A 20,985-nucleotide genomic window follows, 5' to 3' on the forward strand; every position below is an offset into this window, starting at 1 on the left:
TAGAAGCATGAGGGACATGTCAAAATTCCTCCAGTTTGAGCTCCTTCTTGTCTATAAGCACTACTATAGCCTGTCATAGAAGAGCTATTTCAAGCCAAATAGGGGTTGACTGGCATTTGAGTATTCTCTTGTACAGTTGTAGAATTAACAGTCACATTTGTTGGATAATTTGGTATAGGTTTCAGAGATCCTTCTCTCTGCAGCATATAATACTGATCAGAATTCCCTTGTATCTGATTTGATTGTACTCTTATGGCCAATGCCAAATTTGTGAACTCATTGATCATCTTTTCAATAGCAGCTTCAATATTGGTGCTGTCAGAGCCCTTGGCTTTGGCTTTTAATTTAAATTCTTCAGTCTTCACAAAACTAGCTGTTTTCTTTGGAGCTTCAACTGTAGGGGGCTTGTTAGCCAATTGATATTGCTCACCAAGCTTCTCCATTTTCTTTTGTTTTATTTCATCTTCTTCAAAGACCTTCTTATTCCCTTCATACTGGTCAATCAAATCCATAGTCACCCAAACAACTTTCCTAAAATCAATAGGTGACATATCATCTGAAAGATTGAGCTTGGCCTTGTCAATAATCTTATTCTGGAGCTTCTCAGGTAGCTCCTGAAGAAATCAAGACACCTTAGTGAATTCATCAAGCCTTTCATTTGCTTGAACTGTACTGGTGATAGTAGTGTATTCTCAAACATAGGTGTGAATGTTGCCATCCCAAGCATGTGGTTTCTTTGTAATTGTCTGGAGGTAATCCTGACAGTGAATCTTATAAGTAATGTCTTGATCACAAAATTCATGAATAATCTCTTTGGAGAATACTTCCCAATTACCTTCTTTGTAGTCTTCCAAGGTCTTCATCCATTCTCCAATCCATGTAACACAGTACCTAGCCAACCATTCAATAATGTTTTTAGGGTCAATTACCCTATAATCCTTGCACATCTGATAAAACCTTTCAATAAACAGGGTAGCATCTCTGCTGTCAAACCAAGGTGCATTTGCTGTGCCAGGGGAAGGCATAGGAATGTGGGAATGAACCACAATTCTCTTGTTCTCACCCTGTGACATAGTTGCATATAATTCTGTAGTACCTTCAGCCATAGTTGATTCTGATTCCAATTTCTTGGTTTCTTGATCTTTGGTCATGTCACACAGTATGTTCTGTCTATTAGTCAATATCTTCCAAAAACCTGTTTATTGGGCTAGCTCTAGATAAGAGGCATTCAAATCTAAGCTCCCTAACCTTATTTCTAAATAAAAAAAACTGATTAGTACTGTGTTGCTAGTCCATAAGATCTTATCTTGAAATAGTGTATTGCTTCATGTGTCTCAGAATTTGTTTTTCTCTTTCTTGGCAGTCACCAAATTACTGCATCATCATCTTCAGGTCTCAGCTTGGTCACCAAATGGAGCAGGGTACAATGGGATGCCTTGTCAAAGTAGGTGAGTTGGTTGATATGGTGAGAGCACAAGAAAGGTGAAAAATCACCACATAGTAAGGGTATGGTTGAGTAGTAAGTGTAGAGATAGATATGTTCTAACAGACACCTAAGCTTGCAAGAAGTAATAGTACTAAAGAGCCCTGTACTAACACAGGCAGCTCTAATGAGAAACAGTAGCAAGTTTCATAAACAAGAAATCTTCATATTTACTAACTAATAACCAAACTGGTAGTAAGGAACAAGTGTGTAGAAAAGAGCCATGGTGCGTGAAGGTAATAAGCAAGATGCAGGGGCTACAGGTGGTTTATATAGCTCAAGGATAGTAGCTTTGGGGTGGTTTGTGCCTCGGACCGGAACAACCTTTGTCCTAATAAGGTACCAGAATCCCCACTACAACACAAATGTTGTGGATATTGTACACATGCTCACCTATTCTCCCTCTTCTTCCTTTCTCCAAGCAATACATTTGTATATATAGAGCCTAGCTAGTAGCTTCAGCTCGGCCCCTGACACTATGTAGTTTTTAAATTCCTTTGAATTTCAAGACAAATATTATTATTTTTTATTTTCTCTGACAAGTGTCATGCTAATCTGTAAAGTATGATTCTTACATTCACTTTTGATTACTACACTTTTGTTCTTGTATAAAATGCTTTCTAGTAAATAATTAAAGTCATTTTCCAACTATAAGCTTTTATTAAGTTCCTTTTCTTTTCTCTTTTTAGACATAAGTTACTGGAATTTCAACCTAATATACTAAAATTCACCATATTCCCAATCTCCACTTTGTATTTTAAGAATTTTGTCCAGCTCAAGCTGGTATTCCCGCCGGAGGTCATTCACTGTGAGAACTATTTGTGTGGTAACTGAATGTTGCCTCATAGCTAACTGATCTGTTGGCGTTGGATCCATCATGCTAACTCCTTCCTGTGTTGTAGGAATGGAATTGGAACGTGCACTGGGCAATGACATTGGATCAACAAGTATATAAGCCTCGCTGCTTTTGATTGATGCCAATAAATTGGTCAGTGAAAGTAGTTCTCCCAGTATTTGTGTACTTTGAGCAAATGTTGCATCTTTGTTGTTCTTGGTCTTTGTCCTCGCTGCGTAGGTCATTTCTGACACTCCGTCATCTGTATTACGTAATAGACATAACATTTGGTATGAGACACTTGCAGCTGCGAGAAGGTCATTTCGAGCGATGTAAAATGCCTTCAGCGTAGAAAGGTAATCTATCGAACCGGCGGATAAACCAAGTTCATTCGGGAGGAAATCGGGAAGCCCTCGTTTCTTAGTGATTGATGCCAAAATATCATCAAGCCGACAATATGCCCCTGGTTCTAGAGACAGCGGGAGCCGTAACATTCTCTTCAGGCCTCTTGTCGTCGTTCCACACGCAAGAAACACAGACGTAAGAAGGGATGTAAGCGCTGATGGCCGAAATGCAGGGTCCGGATCCCTTGAAAGGGCTATGTACACTCCATCGAAGTGATAAGTCTTCAAGTAGGAATGAAATAGTCGTGATGGCAACTCCGCACGGAGATTGGAAGCTGGCTGAGTGCTGGCGCGGTTATATTCGGCGAATTCCAAAGAAAGGGAAGTAAAGAAAGCAGCGGAAATAAATGATTGAGCTCGTTCAAAGAGGCCCGTGATATGGAGGAAATAGTTAGAAAGGCCGCTATGAAAATTTGCTACCGAGGTCATATCAACGAGTTTCGCTGACATTTCGTGTAAATCCCCAATGGGCCTTCCGTAAGCTAATGGTATCGTGAAAGTTAGCTTGCTGGTGGCACAGAATTGCAGGCATGATACACTTACATAGAATGTGAGACGCTTTTTGAAAATTACCCACCGCCCCGTCGAAGTCACATTTGGCTAAACAAAGCCGCCCTTTGACATAAGTGGACCAGCCTGTGTCTGGTTGGCAGCATAGGAAGTCAGTCGCAAGGTCTATGTTGCCATCAACAAGCAACCCACACTGAATAAAGACCAGGATATGCTCGAATGAAACCCTCCCCGTACTCATAGTCCAAGAGACAATGGTACAGACCTGCTGGGTAAGACTATGCATCAGAGAGGTGCTTCCAGTTAGAAGTCGGGTATGTACCGCGAAGATCTCCTCTAAAATAGAGATTCTACGCTCACATGCCGGTGCCAATTGTACGTTTGCGGCGATCCGGGTTTTCGCATCTCGACCGTGGTCAATGCTTCGGTTTCGTTGGGAAACACGAACCCTCGATACGAGCCAGCTTAAAATTTCATACTCCTTAAGTAAACCAACGAGGGCATCAAACAACTCCGGTCCGCTGAATTCCGCTATGGCTTCAGGGCGCAGTTCTATTTCAATGAAAACGATCAACAGTAGCAAATCGAAAACGATTTGTTTGGTAAGACAAATGCTCTCTGTTGCCCCTGTCATAATAGCGTCTCGTCCAAACTCCGTAGATAAGTAGCCCGAGTCCGTGCTTTGGAATCCCGAAGGAATTGTATTAATGATGGCTAGAAAAGAATCGGTCCGGAGTCGATCAAAACCAATAGAATTTTCGATATCTTCATGAATAGCGTCGTACATGCTATCCGTCAAAAGGTAAGCAAATCCACATCGATCATGAAAAGCGGTAACCCGCTCCAAAGCGGAAAGCGATGGCTCCATTACAAGTTCAGTATTCAATGTCGTATGGCAGTTTTGGATGAGTTCCTGCGTCAATCTGTTTCGAAATGAGGCTGCTAAGCCGATGATTTTGGCCGATTGATCTGGGTGATCCCCTAATTCGAAAACCAAATTGCGATGTGGCCAGATTGTCTTCGCGTGGTGTAAATTGTTGCGAAGCAAATCAGATTCATTGTGGAGGATAATCTCGGTGCTAGTGCATTCGCGAACTGAGGCGCAGCTGTCGCTGAATATTATCCACGGAAGGTTTGAATTGAAATCAAATGCGAACGAGATCGGCTGAAATCTCTTCTTATTGATTTCATCAACTAATAGCCAAAATTGGCGCCAGGCCGTGTCCAGATCGTTAAAATACTGAGAATAGTCAATAATCGCGTCTGAGGATTTGCATAAAGCCACTGAATCCCGTATGGCGCGATATATACGTTCTTGCAAATTTTCTGGTTCACCCTGGAAGCCACGTCCCACACCAGCCCTTACAGATTGTAAGAAAATTGACAGTGCTGTTTCCATCACCTGGGGGGGGTACCTTCCTGGGAAGAAAATAAATTCCAACCATTCCGAAGTAACATCCGTCGTACAAGGATGTGACAAAGTCGGCGGTAGGTCATGATGGAGCTCCAAGGCCATCTTGGTCCAATTTTTGCGCCACGCATTTGGCAAATCCAACAGATCAAACTGTATGCTGTACAGTTGGTAGAATGTACTGCTTCTCCACAGTACCCATAAGACCATGTTTCTTCCATCGTCAGTAGACGCGATTTCGAAGTCAACTATATTCCAAAACAGGCTCCCGGGGGGTTCAGGATCCACGGCTTGTAATTTGATATCGGGGAAAAGGTCTTCAATGTCCAATTGGCCAGTCAAACTTCCTTTCAGGACCCAGAATTTGAATTGACCTTCGTCGTAAGGAGAGTACGTTATCATGTAGTACATACCACCTGGAAGAGCTCTCTCAGCTGTAAAAATTTTGATGAAGGTACATTCAGCCGGACTAAGAGTAATAGGATGCACATCTCGTTGACGGCTCGTCCGGTTCAGCAGGTCTTTCGATGCAACCAATCGATGGCTAGCCAGATTCCAGGCTTTGATAGAATGGTTTAGAGAGACAACGAAGGCAAACGCTTGATCTGGAGTGGTAGAAATAGCATTGGGTGTATTCGGGTCCAAAGATTTGCCGTTATACTGAATCGAGTTCGAGTTGCCCCAGTTAACTAGTCCACGCAAGGAAGCACCCCACGATCTTTCATCGAGAGTTAGAAGGGACCAACCAGATCCTATATTAGTGAAACTGTTATTTCCTAGTCCTGAACAAGTTTTAAGTTTGATAGTGGTCCAATGCTGCTTACCATCGTCCTCAGAATTTCGTGTTAGGCGCAGTAAACTGCCGGTATTAATCGAGATAAAAAGCTCAAGACGACTGCCAGCATACAATCGATGAGGTTGAACGAAGTTCAATGGCGCGGGACGGCAAGACTTACACCATTTGGCGACGTTTCGGTCGATTTGGCTTTGACTTAGGAAAAATTGTGATCGGATATCAATAGTGTACAACTGTTTTGAAGCCGTAATAACAAAGATATTGAATCCATGATGGTCATCTCCATCCGCGAAAGCCACGCCATGAGGTATGATAGTGTCAGGGAACTCTAGCCGCAACGTATTAACTGCCTCCTGATGATCATGTATGTTCTTTATTAAGTCCACAGAACGAATTTCAAGGATCCGATCAGCCCCAATGACTCTCCAAAGTATAGATCGAGGGTAACATTTGTGCTTGCGACAATAGACGGATGCTTGTGTGGCCAGGAGTTCGTTCGCAAACGTGTCCCCGACCTGAGCAACCTGCGCACGGGATGACGGATCTTGAGTTGAAACCTCGATTCGACCATGGGTGTGTTGCGGGGATGGTATTGAGATATTAACAATTGATGTGTTAGGTCGAATATTGACCTTGGCCTCCTTAAAAAGCTTCAGCATCCTTAACAGAGGGGAAGGCTGCCACTCTTTCGAATAAAGATCAAACACCCATAATCTTATATTCACAACAAGGTGAATTAATACAAAAGCCAAAAGGTTTTCTGTGCCGCTCCAAAACACCAGATAGCAGAGAGCAAAGTACTTTGTATTATCTCTTTTATGGAGTACTGAGTTACTAGGTAAGAATGATTGATTGATTGATTATGTCATCCACGATCCCAGCTGCTTTGTCAGCAGCTATGCAGGTGTTCGCGCACCCTAACCCTTTTGGGTTTAGCGCGCATGTGACCTCACATGATCACTCTTGCTCCAACTCTTTTCCGCTGCCAAGCTCCATCTCACTGTAAGAGATGAGATGTCGCTAGCCTCTTTTGTAACACACAACCAAGATTAGCTTTCCATGCTCCAACAGGTTATAAGCTTCTTTACCACACAATAGTTCTTCTTATCTTCTAAATGGAATAGTAAAGCAATTGCAAAGTGAAGGGGAATTCAATTTTATCTTTTCCAGTAATTAGTTTACTTGAATAAGTCACTTATAGATCTTACTTTACATGATTTTTATTTCCTTCACTTAGAAAGCTAAGCATAAATACAGCCTCTTTCTCTTTTTTTAATCATCAAGAAAAGCAAAAAACTGATCAAAGATTTAAATAAGTTGTTAAATCTCTAGATCTCTTCAAAGAGAATCTGTTTTTCTAGCTACAATATTGCCTTCAAATCCAGAGAGTCTAATTATCAGTATATTCAAGTTAATAACTAGCTACCTGAGTAACATAAATAAGCAGTCAAAGATAATTACATTAAATCTTCAATATAGCTACTTAAAGAAACATTCTACAAGAGAGCAAATCAGAAGCTTTAATTTTTAGATTTTACAACATTAAGATTACATTGGTTCTTCATCACTATTTCTTGAGTGCCAAGGTTGCTGCTATTCAGCAGATTATCAAAACACAAGTGATAATAATATTTTGAATTCTTCTTCTTCTTCTCTCTACAGCCACAAAAAATCTTGTAAATTTAGTTTTCAAATATGCTACAATAAGTGAATCTTCTCTGACAGAAGAAATATCTTCCAATATCAGACTGCTGGAGCATGAAAGTCCTGTCCAGTCTATAGTGGGAGATATCATATAAAGAAAGATAGAAATCCTATAAAGATTCTTTCAAAAAAGAAGAATATCAATACTGCTAAGTTTATTTCTACTTCGAAGCCTACAAGCTATATATATTTCAAATATTCTGAATATTTATATGTTTCAGATTTACCTCTTGATTATATAAAGCTCTTTCTTTCAAAACATAAAGTATAAGCTCTCTTGCACAAGATGTCTCCCAAATTTTTTAATATCATAAGAGGCTTCTCCTATCTCTCTCAATTCATTGATAATCTTGACTTTAACAATTGGACTTATTAGTTTACTTACTGGTAATATTAGCTAATTTTTGTGAATCTATAGCAATATGTCGACTCTAAATTTAATAAAGTTCTTCTCATGAATCTGAATTTAAGAAAAGATAAAGATAAAGCTAATCTTTATTTCTGATATCTCTTTAAATTCTTTACATTCATTAGAAATATCTTATTTTCACCTGGTAACTTCAGACAAAAGCTTTAGAGAGAAATAGGTTGCTCTTAAAGAAGCTTGTGACAAAGATAGCAAGTAAACAATTGAAATAGCTCTCTCTGATTTCAATAATCTTCAGTAGGAGAAAGAAGATACTCTATTGATCTTTGCTTAATGATACAGAGAGAAATATCTTCACATAGAAGAACTAGCTTTTGAACAAATTGACAAAAAGCAATGCATCTTCAACTTTACTAAATATCTTTTTACTGAACTGGCTACATGACTTCTTCTAAAAGATTATATTGGAAACCTTTCTTCTATTATTGTGGCTGTCATTTATATTAAAGATAAATTTTCTTTTTTTTCATCTGTATCTTTCAACAATATCTTCAGTAGAGTCTTGAGAACTCATGGTCAAAGACTTTTATAAAATAGTTGGTCAAGATCAAGAAAGTATAATTATAATCAAAATCAAAATTAGAATTTCTCAAGAACTTCTTCTTTCTCTATGGTTTGCTGCTATTGCTATAAAAAGAGTTATATATGCAATAAATGCAGGACCTTTCAAAGAGATATTACTAGTGGAAAGATAAAGCAGAATCAAGCTGGAAACTAGTTTCTCTCTTTAATATAGTCAGGCTTAAATCCCAATCTTTATAGATTCTATAACAATTATTGTGAAAACTCTCAAACAAGAGCTTTTCTTTCAAAACCAGCTGTCAGAAATATTATATTCCACTCTTCTCAACTATCTGTATTAAATTCTTAAACATCTCTTAATATCTTAATCAAGATTTCAAAAATCTCTTTGCCCTTATAGCAAAAATATTATATATAAATAAAAGAAGTCTGGCAAGAGACAATCTGAATTATCTTCTTAATACTAGTACTACATATTTATTTATAAATACTTTAAATATTTTACAAAATTACAAACATTTCTCTACACCAAACACAGTTTATATAAGTGATGATACAGTTATTTATGCTAAAAAACATGATCTTGTTTGTTTTGAACTTTCTTCAGGTATGAGATTAATCTTGAAAGCTTGATATATCTCTGATATAGCTGAAAATCTCATCTTTGAATCTTAACTTAACCTCATGAGCTGTCTTCTTTTAATCAGAGATAGAAAGATTAAGATACAACTCTCTAGCTTCTAACAGTAGAAGAAAATAGCTTTCTTGCTCTCTGCACATCTTTATAGACTTACTATTCTTTCAGAAAAGCTTTCATGCACAAAAGCACTAACTATTAGATTTTATAATAATCTCTTACTGTGGTATTAATGTTTAGAGCATGTCAATTTCTGAACTGTTGGCAAATATACAGATTATCAAGTTTCAAAGAATCTTCTAATTTGCAAAGCTTGCATACAGAACAAAATAACAGCTGTGTTTCATTTTTCAAACTCTAAGACTTTTTCTGAAGCATTGAAATCTTTTGAACTTATATACTTAAATCTTGTTAATCTTGATAAAGGCACTTTAGAATATTACTACTATTTTATGATTGTAGTTAAAGGTCATACTTATTACATATTTACTTAATTTACTTATACAAAGAATGCACCCACTATAATTCTCTGTATAAAGAATATTCTTGATGAAATTGAATATTAATATGGAGCAAGAGTCTACAAATAACATTCAGATAATGAAGAAATAAGTAATAATGAGATTAAAAGCTACTTTACTTTAAGATATATATAACAAACATTCTTGTCTCTACATGTTAAGCAGCAAAATAATCTTGTTAAGAGATATATTTACTATCTCAGAAAAACAGCTTACTTTCTTCTTGCTAGTGCTGATCTTATATATGATAAATGCTTTATTAGTAAAGCTTGAGCTACAGTAGTTTATATTACAAACCACATTTCTACTAGTACTTTGAAAGGCAAATCTTCTTATAAAGCTTAATACAGACAGAAATCTGAGATATATTATCTAAAGCTATAGAGATGCTTAATATATATTCTTATATCTCAAGAAACTCAAAGCTACAATAAACTAAAGTCAAGGTCAGAAATATTTCTAGAATATATTAAAGACTTCACAACTCTTTATAAGATAATAAATCTATATATATTCCAGATTGGGAATCATTCTGATATTTTATTTGATAAGTTTTAATTTTCTGACTCTCTTCTGCCTAATCAAACTCCTCCTTGAATATGAATAATGCAGAACAAGAAAAACTTATCTAACTTTACAGTTAACTTATTGTCTGGTCAGCATGAAGTTGTGAAATAAAGAAAAGTTCTCAAGATCTTGAATAAGTCTGAATTGCTTAAAGTAACTTCAAAGCTGGTGAAGATTGATACAAATCTGGCATCTCTAAAGTTATTAAAGATTAATACAAATCTGATGCTTTCAAAGCTGCTAGCATTATTTGTAATACTGGTATTATTTCTTCCACCAGCAGTGATTCAAATGAATGATATAGCTACAGATTTATTAAAACAGATACTGTATATCTCCTGCAATATCTTTATTGAAGCTATGCAGTTGAGTTTAAAGAAGTTATGCAATTTATTAAAGATTAATATGTTCAACTTCAAGCACTTTACTCAAGGAGTATGGACTGATTAGTTCAGAAATTCATTAAGTTTCAAATTTGCTATTGAGCAAGATAAAGAGAATTGAATTCAAGTAATGGCAGAAGAGCTCACATCTCTTGCACAAATCTCTACTTAAAAGCTAATAAAGCTAACTGAACTATCTAATAAAGTGAATTTTATTGCTTGTAAATGAGTTTACAAATGTAAACCTCTTTCTGATGGTGAAATCTGATATAAAAGCTGCTTGATTATTTATAGAAATCTTTAAAAGAAAGGATCAGATTATTGAGAAACTTACACACCCATCTTTTCTCTTATAATATTTGAAATTCTTCTGGCAATAAGCACTGCTTACTGATGGAAGCTTTATAATTTTAATATTATAACAGTCTTTCTGAATGGTGAACTTGATACAGATATTTATATGTAGCTTTTTGAAACAGGCAATATTCTTATTCTTGTCAAATTACTAGATTTACTAAAGAGAGCTAATTACTCTAAATATATCTGCAAACTCAAACACATTCTTTATAGATTGAAGCAAGCTTCAAGAATTTGATGAATTATTTTCCAGAAATTTCTTTTGAGCATTAAATACTACAGCTACTCTGTTGAACTCTCTCTCTTTACATGCAAGAATGCTAACAGCTTTGTAGTGCTGATTATATATGTTGATAATCTTTTCTTTGCAGAAGATGACAAGACAGTTGACCTTTCTGATAAAGAAGTTCACAAGAAATTTAAAGTATACAACTTAGGAAAATCATATCTTTTTTTAGAAATTAAAATTGAATCTTGCTTCAGTAGTATAAGAATTATATATCAATAATCTTATGTAAAATGAATGCCTAAGCAGCTTGAAGTGCAAGATCTTGAAATTAATTTAAGAAAGCTGTCATTAACTTTTCTAGCTGTTGGAGAATATCTAGTATTTCATATTGTTGAGGATGATTTAGATTTAAAGAATCTTCTCTCAGAAGATAAAGCTAAGTTATATTATTCTGCTGTTGAATTTCTTGATTATTTAATACTTGCAACTTGCCTTGATTTGATTTTCATTCTCTCTTATTTATTCAAATTTATCTTAAATTCTACAAAGAAGTATTTACAGGCATTAACTTGAGCTTTTTAATATATTAATAGAACTAAAAACTTTGCAATTATCTATAAAGCTTTAAAGAAAGAAAGCACTATTCTTATAGACTACAGTAACTCTGATTTTGTAGCAGATTTTGAGAATAGATATTCTATCTTCAGATATATTTTCAAGCTTAACAGAGCTCTAATTACTTAGAAATTCAAATAGCAATCTCTTGTAACACACTCAACTTATAATACTGAATATATCAGACTAGCAAATGCTGTATAAAAGCTTAATTAGATCTGTCAAATTCTTTCCATAATAATTCTGAATTATATTGAACTTCCTCTCAAATCTCTCTCTTCTACTCTCTTATACAGTGATAATCAGAGTATTATTTAATTTGCTTAAGCTTTATTAAACTCCATATTATCTGGTCAATTTAAACATGTTGATATTTGCTTTCATATTATATGAAAGGCTGTCATGCATGGCTGAACATAATTAAAATATGTACACACTAACAAAATGACAGCAGATATTCTCACAAAGCCATTATCTAAAGATCTTTATTATAAGCATATTGTGGAACTTGAGATTTTTGAAAAATATGAAGACAGATTTCTCAATATAAAAGAACACTTATAGAATGATAGTTATCTATCTGCTTGAGCATAGTTTTATTACAGATTTTTCTTTCACAGAGTTTTGCTTAATAAATTTTCATTTAACCTGTATGTAATTAGCTTATTCTCTTTCTTGAAAGCTTGTATAGATCTTCATAATGAAAGATTTTGGAATTCTGCTTGTAGTGAGCTTTAAAGCTTCTAAGCTAGTAAATCTGTTACTCTGAGAGTAAGTGGAAGTGTTTGTGCATTCTAACTTTTTTAAGTTTAACACACATGTAACCTCATGTAATTATTCTTAGTCTAACTCTTTTCTGCTGCCAATCTCTATCTCACTGTAAGAGATGAGATGTTGCTAGTCTTTTTTATAATACACAACCAAGATTAGCTTTCCATGCTCTAACAGCAAGCATGTTCTTGTGTGATCACTCATGTTGGTCATGTGCTCTAAATACAAACTAAACAAACACAATAATATGAATACAGGTTTTCCATTCTAACTAACCACAATAACATTATCCCCTTGTCTGGCCATCAGGAAAAATTAGCGCCTTGGCACCAGATTACAAACTATAGTATTAATGGCGTTTTCCTGACCAATAGGTTCACATACTAAAATATATGAGAATCTATTGGTTAAGCAAAAAGTGTTCATCACTTTTTATTGATTTCAAAAAACATGTTTTCATCTTCTCAAACCCCTGGAGCAAGAATAGCATTCCTTAATAAGAAACTCAATAATAAGAAATCTGCACTCAATTCTACAGGTAATTCTAATTATTTAGAGATCTTTATAGCTATTAGAACTGACTATTTTAATAGAGCAAGCAAAATCAGCAAGAAAATACAAACAAACTATTAAAAAGTGCTAATTTATAGAGTTCAACCTTGATAATCTTAGTATCAACTACTAGATTTGAAATACATATATTGATTGATTGATTGATTGATTGGTTACATTATTCACTGTTTCAGCTGCTTTATTAACAGCTATGCAGATGTAATATTATGTGATTGCTAGCTCAGTCACATGCTCTAGATACAAAATAAAACAAATACAATAGTAAGTAAAATAAATAAATATAAAAACAAGCAAATTAAACAAACATAATAATATAGATACAGATTTTTTATTTCATAACTCTAAAAGTAGTAAGTGTTAAAAAGCAAGAAATAAAATATAAATAATAATGCAGATAGATTTTTAATATTGTTAGTGTATTCTGAATATTATAAATTTCTGCTACTGTATTTATTTACTCTGTATCACTTTTTAGAAAAACTTATCACTTTTTTACTAACTCTATATTAATATGCTAGAATTACTTAAGTAATCTAATCTTTATTATAAATCTTGCTACTTTAATGCTTAGACTTTATTATAAGAGTATTATTCTTAGATTTGTTATTCTTCTCTTCTCTTTCTACAAAATAATTTCTCTAAGCTAATATTATTATTATTATTATTATTTATTATAGTCTTATGCAGTCAGTGACTATAAAAATACCTAGTAGCTTATTTGTTAAAATTTACTTAGTATATATTGTAGAAACTGAAAAAGAGAAAAAGTCAAAGTATTTCAAGATAATATAAGATGTCTTTTTTCCACAAAAGTCAAATAACAGATAGTATATAATATCAATTTTAAAGAAAAACAAAAATTCTTGTAGCAAAGTGATACAAATTAAAAAGAAAATAAAGTTAACATATTTGAAAAAGCCACTATCTAGTAGCTATTCCAGTACATTTCAGGCTTCTGGCCCTACAGCCACCTTATTAGCTCTGGATTTCTAGGCTTATTTAGAGATTAATCAAGTCTGTAGAGAATGCAAACACAGAAAAATACATCTTAAGCTATTATACATATGCTTATAATAACTGACTGCTGTGAACTATTTTCTTAAGCTAGTATTAATTATTCTGGTAAATTCTAGTTAAGTCACTACTGCTTAGTCTACTGATCTAATAGCTAATTCTAAAAGCTAAGCTAGTCTACTAGCTACTAGACTCTGTCTTTCAGTTGTTAATTTTAGTATTCTAGTCTACCAATCAGTTGTTATAATCTCACTATATTAATGACTAATTAATTATCTCTGCTAGCTAGAGAGATAATCAGAAGTGCTCTTGTCAGGTGGTTTTCAAATTTATTTCCCTGAATCAGCACTCCACTTAGTTATTCAATTATTAATTATTATTAGATTTTTAGGTGAAGTAGCTTTTAGTAGTGCAGTGGAGCCTACCTACTTGCATATTTTAACTTCACCAGATGTTAGATGGACCTTATCTAGTTACTTAATTATCAGTTATTATTGAATAACTAAGTGAAGTAGCTTTTAGTAGTGCAGTGAAGCTTACTCACTTGCATTTATTTTAGCTTTACTAGATGCTAGATGAACCTATTATGTCTATCCAATTATTAGCTATTATTAGGTAAGAGGTAGCAAGTAGCTTAGTTAAGCTATAAGCATACATGTGTTGTCTTTTACACTGCAATTTTGGTGGGTAAAAAGGTGTACCAGTTGAAGAATTTGAACTCTGCACTGTAGAGTGCACCTGCAGCTCATTTACTAGTGAGCTACCTAGCTCTCTAAGCTAATAGTATATTAAATAGCTAATTAAAATGTGTTTCACTAATTAAGTCTCTTTTTTATAATTACATCTCTCATTCTCTATTTTTGAGATTTATATTCTTGCTAGAAATTACTTTAAATCTATATTTCTAGTTTATATCTGAGTCAGAATAAATAATACTAGGTTTGTTAGTTTTGTATGAATCTTGATTTGTATTACTTCAGTAGCTGATTATGGTGTTCAGATTTGGTGGAAGAATCAAAAGAATCTTCTTTATAAGTATGAGAAACTTCAAAACTCTGCTTTAAGGAAGGTTCTAGGAGCTTTTAAAACTCCTTCAATTTATGCTATGAAGATTGAAGCTGCTATTCCTCCTGTTAAAGTAAGGTTTAATAGACTATGCAGAAACTATGCTTATAGACTATTAAAAATGCCAAAAGAATATGCAATTAGAAAAAGAGTATCTTCTAGCTTTCCACCTTATAATAATGGTGTTAATCTTGATTGGAAAAGGTTTTTAGATTGGAATCAATCAGAATTAAACAATGAATATGTTGTACAAACATCAACTAAAAGAAAAAGAAAAAGAAGAAAAATCAATAAACAAAAAAAGTATTCAAGTCAACTATTCAGAATTTGTTCAATGATTTCAAATATATTACCTTCTCTAAAAACAAAGAGAATCAAAGCAAAATAGAATGCACCTTGGTCTGAAAATCTAGCTGATTTGATAGATATTCAAATTGAAAATTCAGACAAGAAAACAGCTAAAGATAGTCACATAAATAGAATTAAAAATCTAGATAATAAATCTTTAATTCTCTATTCAGATGAATTCAAAGCCAAAGACAGTCAATATGCTGGTGCTGGTGTATATAATCTACAAGATAATATTAGATTTTCATGGAATCTAGAAAAATATCTTGAAGTCTTTAATGCAGAACTGTTTGCTATAGATAAAGTATTTAAATTAGCAAGTTCTATCTCTCAGTTTCAATCAACATCAATATCAGATGTCTGGATGTTTTCTGATAGTCAAGCTGCTATTCAGAAACTCATGAATCAAGATCTTAATTCTGGCTTATATTATCTTCAATCTATAAGAAAAACTGCTAAGTCTATTAAAAATCAGCAAATTAATCTACATCTTCATTGGGTTCCTGCACATGTAAATATACATGAAAATGAAGAAGCTGATCTAGCAGCAAAGAAAGCTACAGAATTAAATCAAGTTTGTTCTGAAAGATATATATCTTTTACTTATATAAAAAGACAAATAAAAGAACAAGTAATGATAGAGTGGTTTGAAGATCTTTTTAATAAAAAAAGTTCTACAAAATACTACTCTTAATTTAAAATAAAACTCAGATGGAAAGCATCTACTCTTTCTATATCTAAGAAGATATGGTCAACTATTTGTCAATTAAAGCTTGGTCATGGATATTTCAGATCTTATCTAATAAGATTATCTGACCACTCTTTCAATTTATGCTATTTCTGTAATTGTGTTGAAAATCCAAAGCATCTACTATTAGACTGCTCAGCTTATTATACTGAAAGAAGAAAAATTCAACAAGAACTTGATATTTCTTAACTATCTTTAATTTTTATTTTTGAAACTGAATTAGGCTTAAAATGGCTAGTTTTATTTCTGAAATGTACTGGAATAGCTACTAGATAGTGGCTTTCCCAAATATGTTAATTTTATTTCTTTTTGATTTGTATCACATTGCTACAAGAATTATTATTTTTCTTTAAAATTAATATTATGCTCTATCTGCTATTTGACTTTTGTGGTGAAAGAACATCTCATATTACCTTGAAATACTTTGAATTTTTTTCTTTATTCAGTTTCTACAATGTATACTAAGTAAATCCTAACAGAGAAGCTGTTAGCTAGTCTTCATAGTCACTGACTGCATAACACTATAAGAAATAATAATAATAATAATAATAATAATAATAAGTATGAATCTTGATAATATTTTTGATTAATTTTAGTACTATATTATAGAGAATTCAGCCAGTGCTTTTATTTTGTTAATTCTTTTTCCACATGTTTATTATATACATCATGGTTTTTCTCTTCATGCAATTTAATATCTTGAGATATGATCTCTTTTTAGCTGTATAATTTATGTTAATTTAAATTCTTTTGTCTCTTGTATTGCATGTTATTCTTCAGCTCATAACTTTCTTTACTATTTGATCTGCTATTTTATTTCTCTCAATCTCTTTATATAATAGTATCTAGATTATTTATAGAAAGTAGCTACAGCTTTAAATTTGTATTTATATTTTCAGAATATTATTATGTATCTAATATTCTGTTTGAAGATTTCCTGCAGCTTAAATTATAGCTTGACTATCTGTAAAGATTACTGTTCTTTTCTAGCCATGCTTTAGTATTATCTTCAGTGCTATTTTGATCTCTTATAACTCTGCTATATATATTATTGGCTTTATATTTTTTTTCTAGAAATGCTTGAATTATCTTTCTCAGTTACTTGCTTACTACTTGTTACAAATGTAGGCTAATTAAGTATCAGAAAACATCAGATGTTCAGAGAAACTTATATAATCTATAACTCTGAACATATAAATTCTACATAATTCATACAGATCATGAGAATCTCAGTATTTAGTCTCTTAGTTAGAGAAGTTTTATATTTTATACACAACTCTCTATTATCAGTTGTAAGTATTAGATCTACTTAGCTCTTTCATACTTTTAAATCAGGGAAAGCCCACAAAATCTATATTAGATTCTCTAATATTCTGAATGCTCCAACATATAATTATCTAGATTGGCACAATGTTAATAAGATTTACAAGCCAAACTGTAACAATACTCTATATTGTAGATTTAATAAAGATAAATACTAATATAAGAGAAACAAAGAGTAATAAAAATACTAGAAGTGGTGAAGTAATTATTAGTGAAATATCAGCTAACAATACAGATAATGAAAGTGTATTCTTAAATACATTAAATAAAACTAGAAGAGAAAAAATTCTTGAAGAAAAGAAGACATATTTGCAAAGAATCTTGAAGACACATATAAATAAAATAAAATACACAAACTGCAAAAGCAAATTAAATATAAATAAAGATTAGAAAATAATAATTTCTCTTCAGAGTTTTTCTTATACATATAACTAATAAAGAAATCAGATAATTTTGATGATGTGAAGTCTTCAAAAGCATCATTACTATAATAAATTATTTGATAAGTGTAAATTATAGTTAGTCTTAATAAGACAGCAATTTTTCTTGAGAAAATTACCATGCAAGACAACAAATGCTGTCAGAATTAATTAAGTATTCAGCTACTTTTATAATAAATCTCAGATACATTAGCAGATATTGAAAATAAAATAAGTTGAAGATATGGTGTAAGAATAATATTAAATTCACAATAACTTATAGTCAAGATACAATACAGTAATTGAAACAGTGCTTACAAGAGTTTTTCTCTCTATTCTATATACATAGCTTTTTTTCATCTAGATAATTAGCAAACATGAAATAAACACACATCAAACATGAAAAGACATCTTTCTTCTTACTAAAAATAGGGCTTTGAATCACCAATATCATAAAGTTATAAATCAGATATAGTGAAAGAAGAGAAGTAGAAGAAGAACAAAGATAAAAATTAATAAGTTGTAGATCTAATTATTTTAAGATGTTAAGTATTTTGCAGATATAGATAACAAATAATATAGCAACCAAATCTAATTAAAAATAAGCTAACAAACTAAGACAATAATATGATAAAAAACTACATATTTATAATAAAACAATTAATGTGTTATAATGCAGAATGTCTACTGCAACCAGCAGTAATACACATGTAGAATGTCTATATGAACAAGTAGTAGAAATACAGAGGTTTGCATATTCAAGAACTTATAATGCTTTACTAATAACATAAAAGCTACAACAATATACAGAAAACTACTTTAATAACTTTATGCCTTAGAGATTAAGACCTCTGAAGAAGAGAATAGTGTTATAAATATAGATCAACCAAACATCAGATAATATTAGATTTTCAGAAGACCTTATATAATCTATAACTCTGAATATATAAGAATTGCATGATTTATACAGATTATGAGAACCTTAGCATTCAGTCTTCTAGTTAGAGAACTTCTATATTTTACACACAACTTTCTTTTATCAGTTATGGGCATCAGATCTACTTAGCCTTTTCATACTTTTAAACTGGGAAAACCTATGAAATCTATATTAGGTTCTCTAACACAATCAGAGAAATAGTATCTTCTAGCTTTTCATCTTATAATAATAGTGTTAATCTTGATTAGAGAAGGCTTTTAAATTAGAATCAATCAGAATTAAATAATAAATATATTGAACAAATATCAACTAGAAGAAAAAAAAAAAAATTAATAAACAAAAAATGTATTCAAGTCAACTGTTCAGAATTTGTTTAATGATTTCAAATATATTATCTTTTTAAAAATAAAGAAAATCAAAGCAAAATAGAATGCATCTTGATCTGAAAACCTAGCTGATTTAATAGATGTTTAAATTGAAGAATCAGACAAGAAAACAGCTAAAGATAGTCATATAAATAAAATTAAAAATCTAGATAATAGATCTTTAATTCTCTATTTCAGATAGATCAAAAGCTGATGAAAATTGATATACTAGTGCTGGTGTATACAATTTACAAGATAATATTAGATTTTTATAGAATCTATACAAATATGTCAAAGACTTTGATGCAGAACTATTTGCTATAGATAAAGTATTTAAATTAGCAAGTTCTATCTCTCAATCTCAGTCAAGATTAATATCAGATATTTGAGTATTTTCTGATAGTCAAGCTGCTATTTAGAGACTTATGAATCAAGATCTTAATTCTAGCTTATATTATCTTCAATCTATAAGAAATACTGCTAAGTATATTAAAAATCAGCAATTAATCTACATCTTCACTGAGTTCCTGCACATGTAAATATATATAGAAATGAAGAAGCTGATCTAGCAGTAAAGAGAACTACAGAATTAAATCAAGTTTGTTTAAAGAGATATATATCTCTTACTTATATAAAAAAGATAAAAGAATAAGCAATAATAAAGTAATATGAAGATCTTTTTAATAGAGAAAGTTTTACAAATCACTGCTCTTAATTCAAGATAAAATCCAGATGGAAAGTATTTACTTTGTTACAAACATAGATCAAGGTCAACCAAGCATCAGACAATATCAGATGTTTGGGAAAACTTACATGATCTCCAACTCTGAATGTATAAGAATAATATAATTTATACAGATTATGGAAATCTTAGTGTTCAGTCTTCTAGTTAGAGAACCTTTACATTTTACACATAACTTTTTTTTATTAGTTGCAGGTATTGAATCTACTTAGCTCTTTTATATTTTAAATTCTGGGAAAACCCACATACTCTACATCTGGTTCTCTAATATTCTGAATACTCTGATATATAATTGTCTAGATTGATACAATGCTAACAAGATTTACAAGACAAACTGTGACAATATTGTCACAAATATAGACTTAGACCAACTAAGCATCAGATGACATTGGATGTTCAGAGGTATTCATGTGACCCCAACTCTGAATGTATAAGAATCACATGATTTGCATGGATTGTAGGAACTTCAGTGTTCAGTTTTCTAGTTAGAGAATCTCTATGTTCTATGCATGACTCCCTCTCACCAGTTGCAGGCATTGTATCTACTTAGCTTTTTCATACCTCTAATTCTGGAAAAACCTACATGATCTATGACTGGTTCTTCTAATATTCTGAACACTGGCAACATATAATTGCCTAAGTTGGTATGATATCACCAAGACCCACAAGATAAACCATGACAACACTTTATATTGCAGACCTGACAGAGGTAGATATCAATATGGAGAAGATGAATATTAATGAAGATGCTGGTAGCAGTGAAGCTACTACCAGTAAGACACCAGCAGATAATATAAGCAATAGAGATACATCTCTCAATATATTGAATGAAATCTGAAGAGAGAAGATCTTTAAAGAAAAAAAACATATCTGTAAAAGAATCTAGCAGACATATGTAAATAAAATAAGATATACAGGCTGCAGAAGCAGATAGAATACAAACAGAGAATAATAAATAATGATTTTTCTTTAAAGTTTCTCTTACACACATGACTGATAGAGGAGTTAGATAATTTTAATAATATAAAGCCCCTAAAAGCACCTTACTACTATAATAAATTACTTGACAAGTGCAAATTGTGGTTAGCTTTAATAAGAGAGCAGTTTTGTCTGAAGAAATTCTTATGAAAGACATCAGATGTGATCAGAATTAATTAAGCATTCAGTTATTTTTGTGACAAATCTCAAATGCATTAGCAGATGCTAGAGATAAAGAGAGAACAAGTACTCATATTATGAAGTGAATTTGAGATGTGGTGTAAGAATAATGTTGAATCTA

General features: G+C 32.3%; 1 protein-coding gene across 1 annotated transcript; it reads right to left on the reverse strand.

The window, feature by feature from the left end:
- Positions 1–2,148: 2,148 nt before the first annotated feature.
- D8B26_007373 (uncharacterized protein) lies at positions 2,149–6,098 on the reverse strand (the record flags this gene model as incomplete). Its single annotated transcript, XM_003066917.2, has 3 exons — positions 2,149–3,204; positions 3,266–5,395; positions 5,468–6,098. The coding sequence occupies 3 exons, from the start codon at positions 6,096–6,098 to the stop codon at positions 2,204–2,206; spliced, it is 3,762 nt and encodes a 1,253-aa protein (XP_003066963.2). The 3' UTR covers positions 2,149–2,203.
- Positions 6,099–20,985: the final 14,887 nt, after the last annotated feature.

The sequence above is a fragment of the Coccidioides posadasii genome, chromosome 4 (assembly GCF_018416015.2).
Source record: "Coccidioides posadasii str. Silveira chromosome 4, complete sequence".
NCBI lineage: Eukaryota > Fungi > Ascomycota > Eurotiomycetes > Onygenales > Onygenaceae > Coccidioides > Coccidioides posadasii.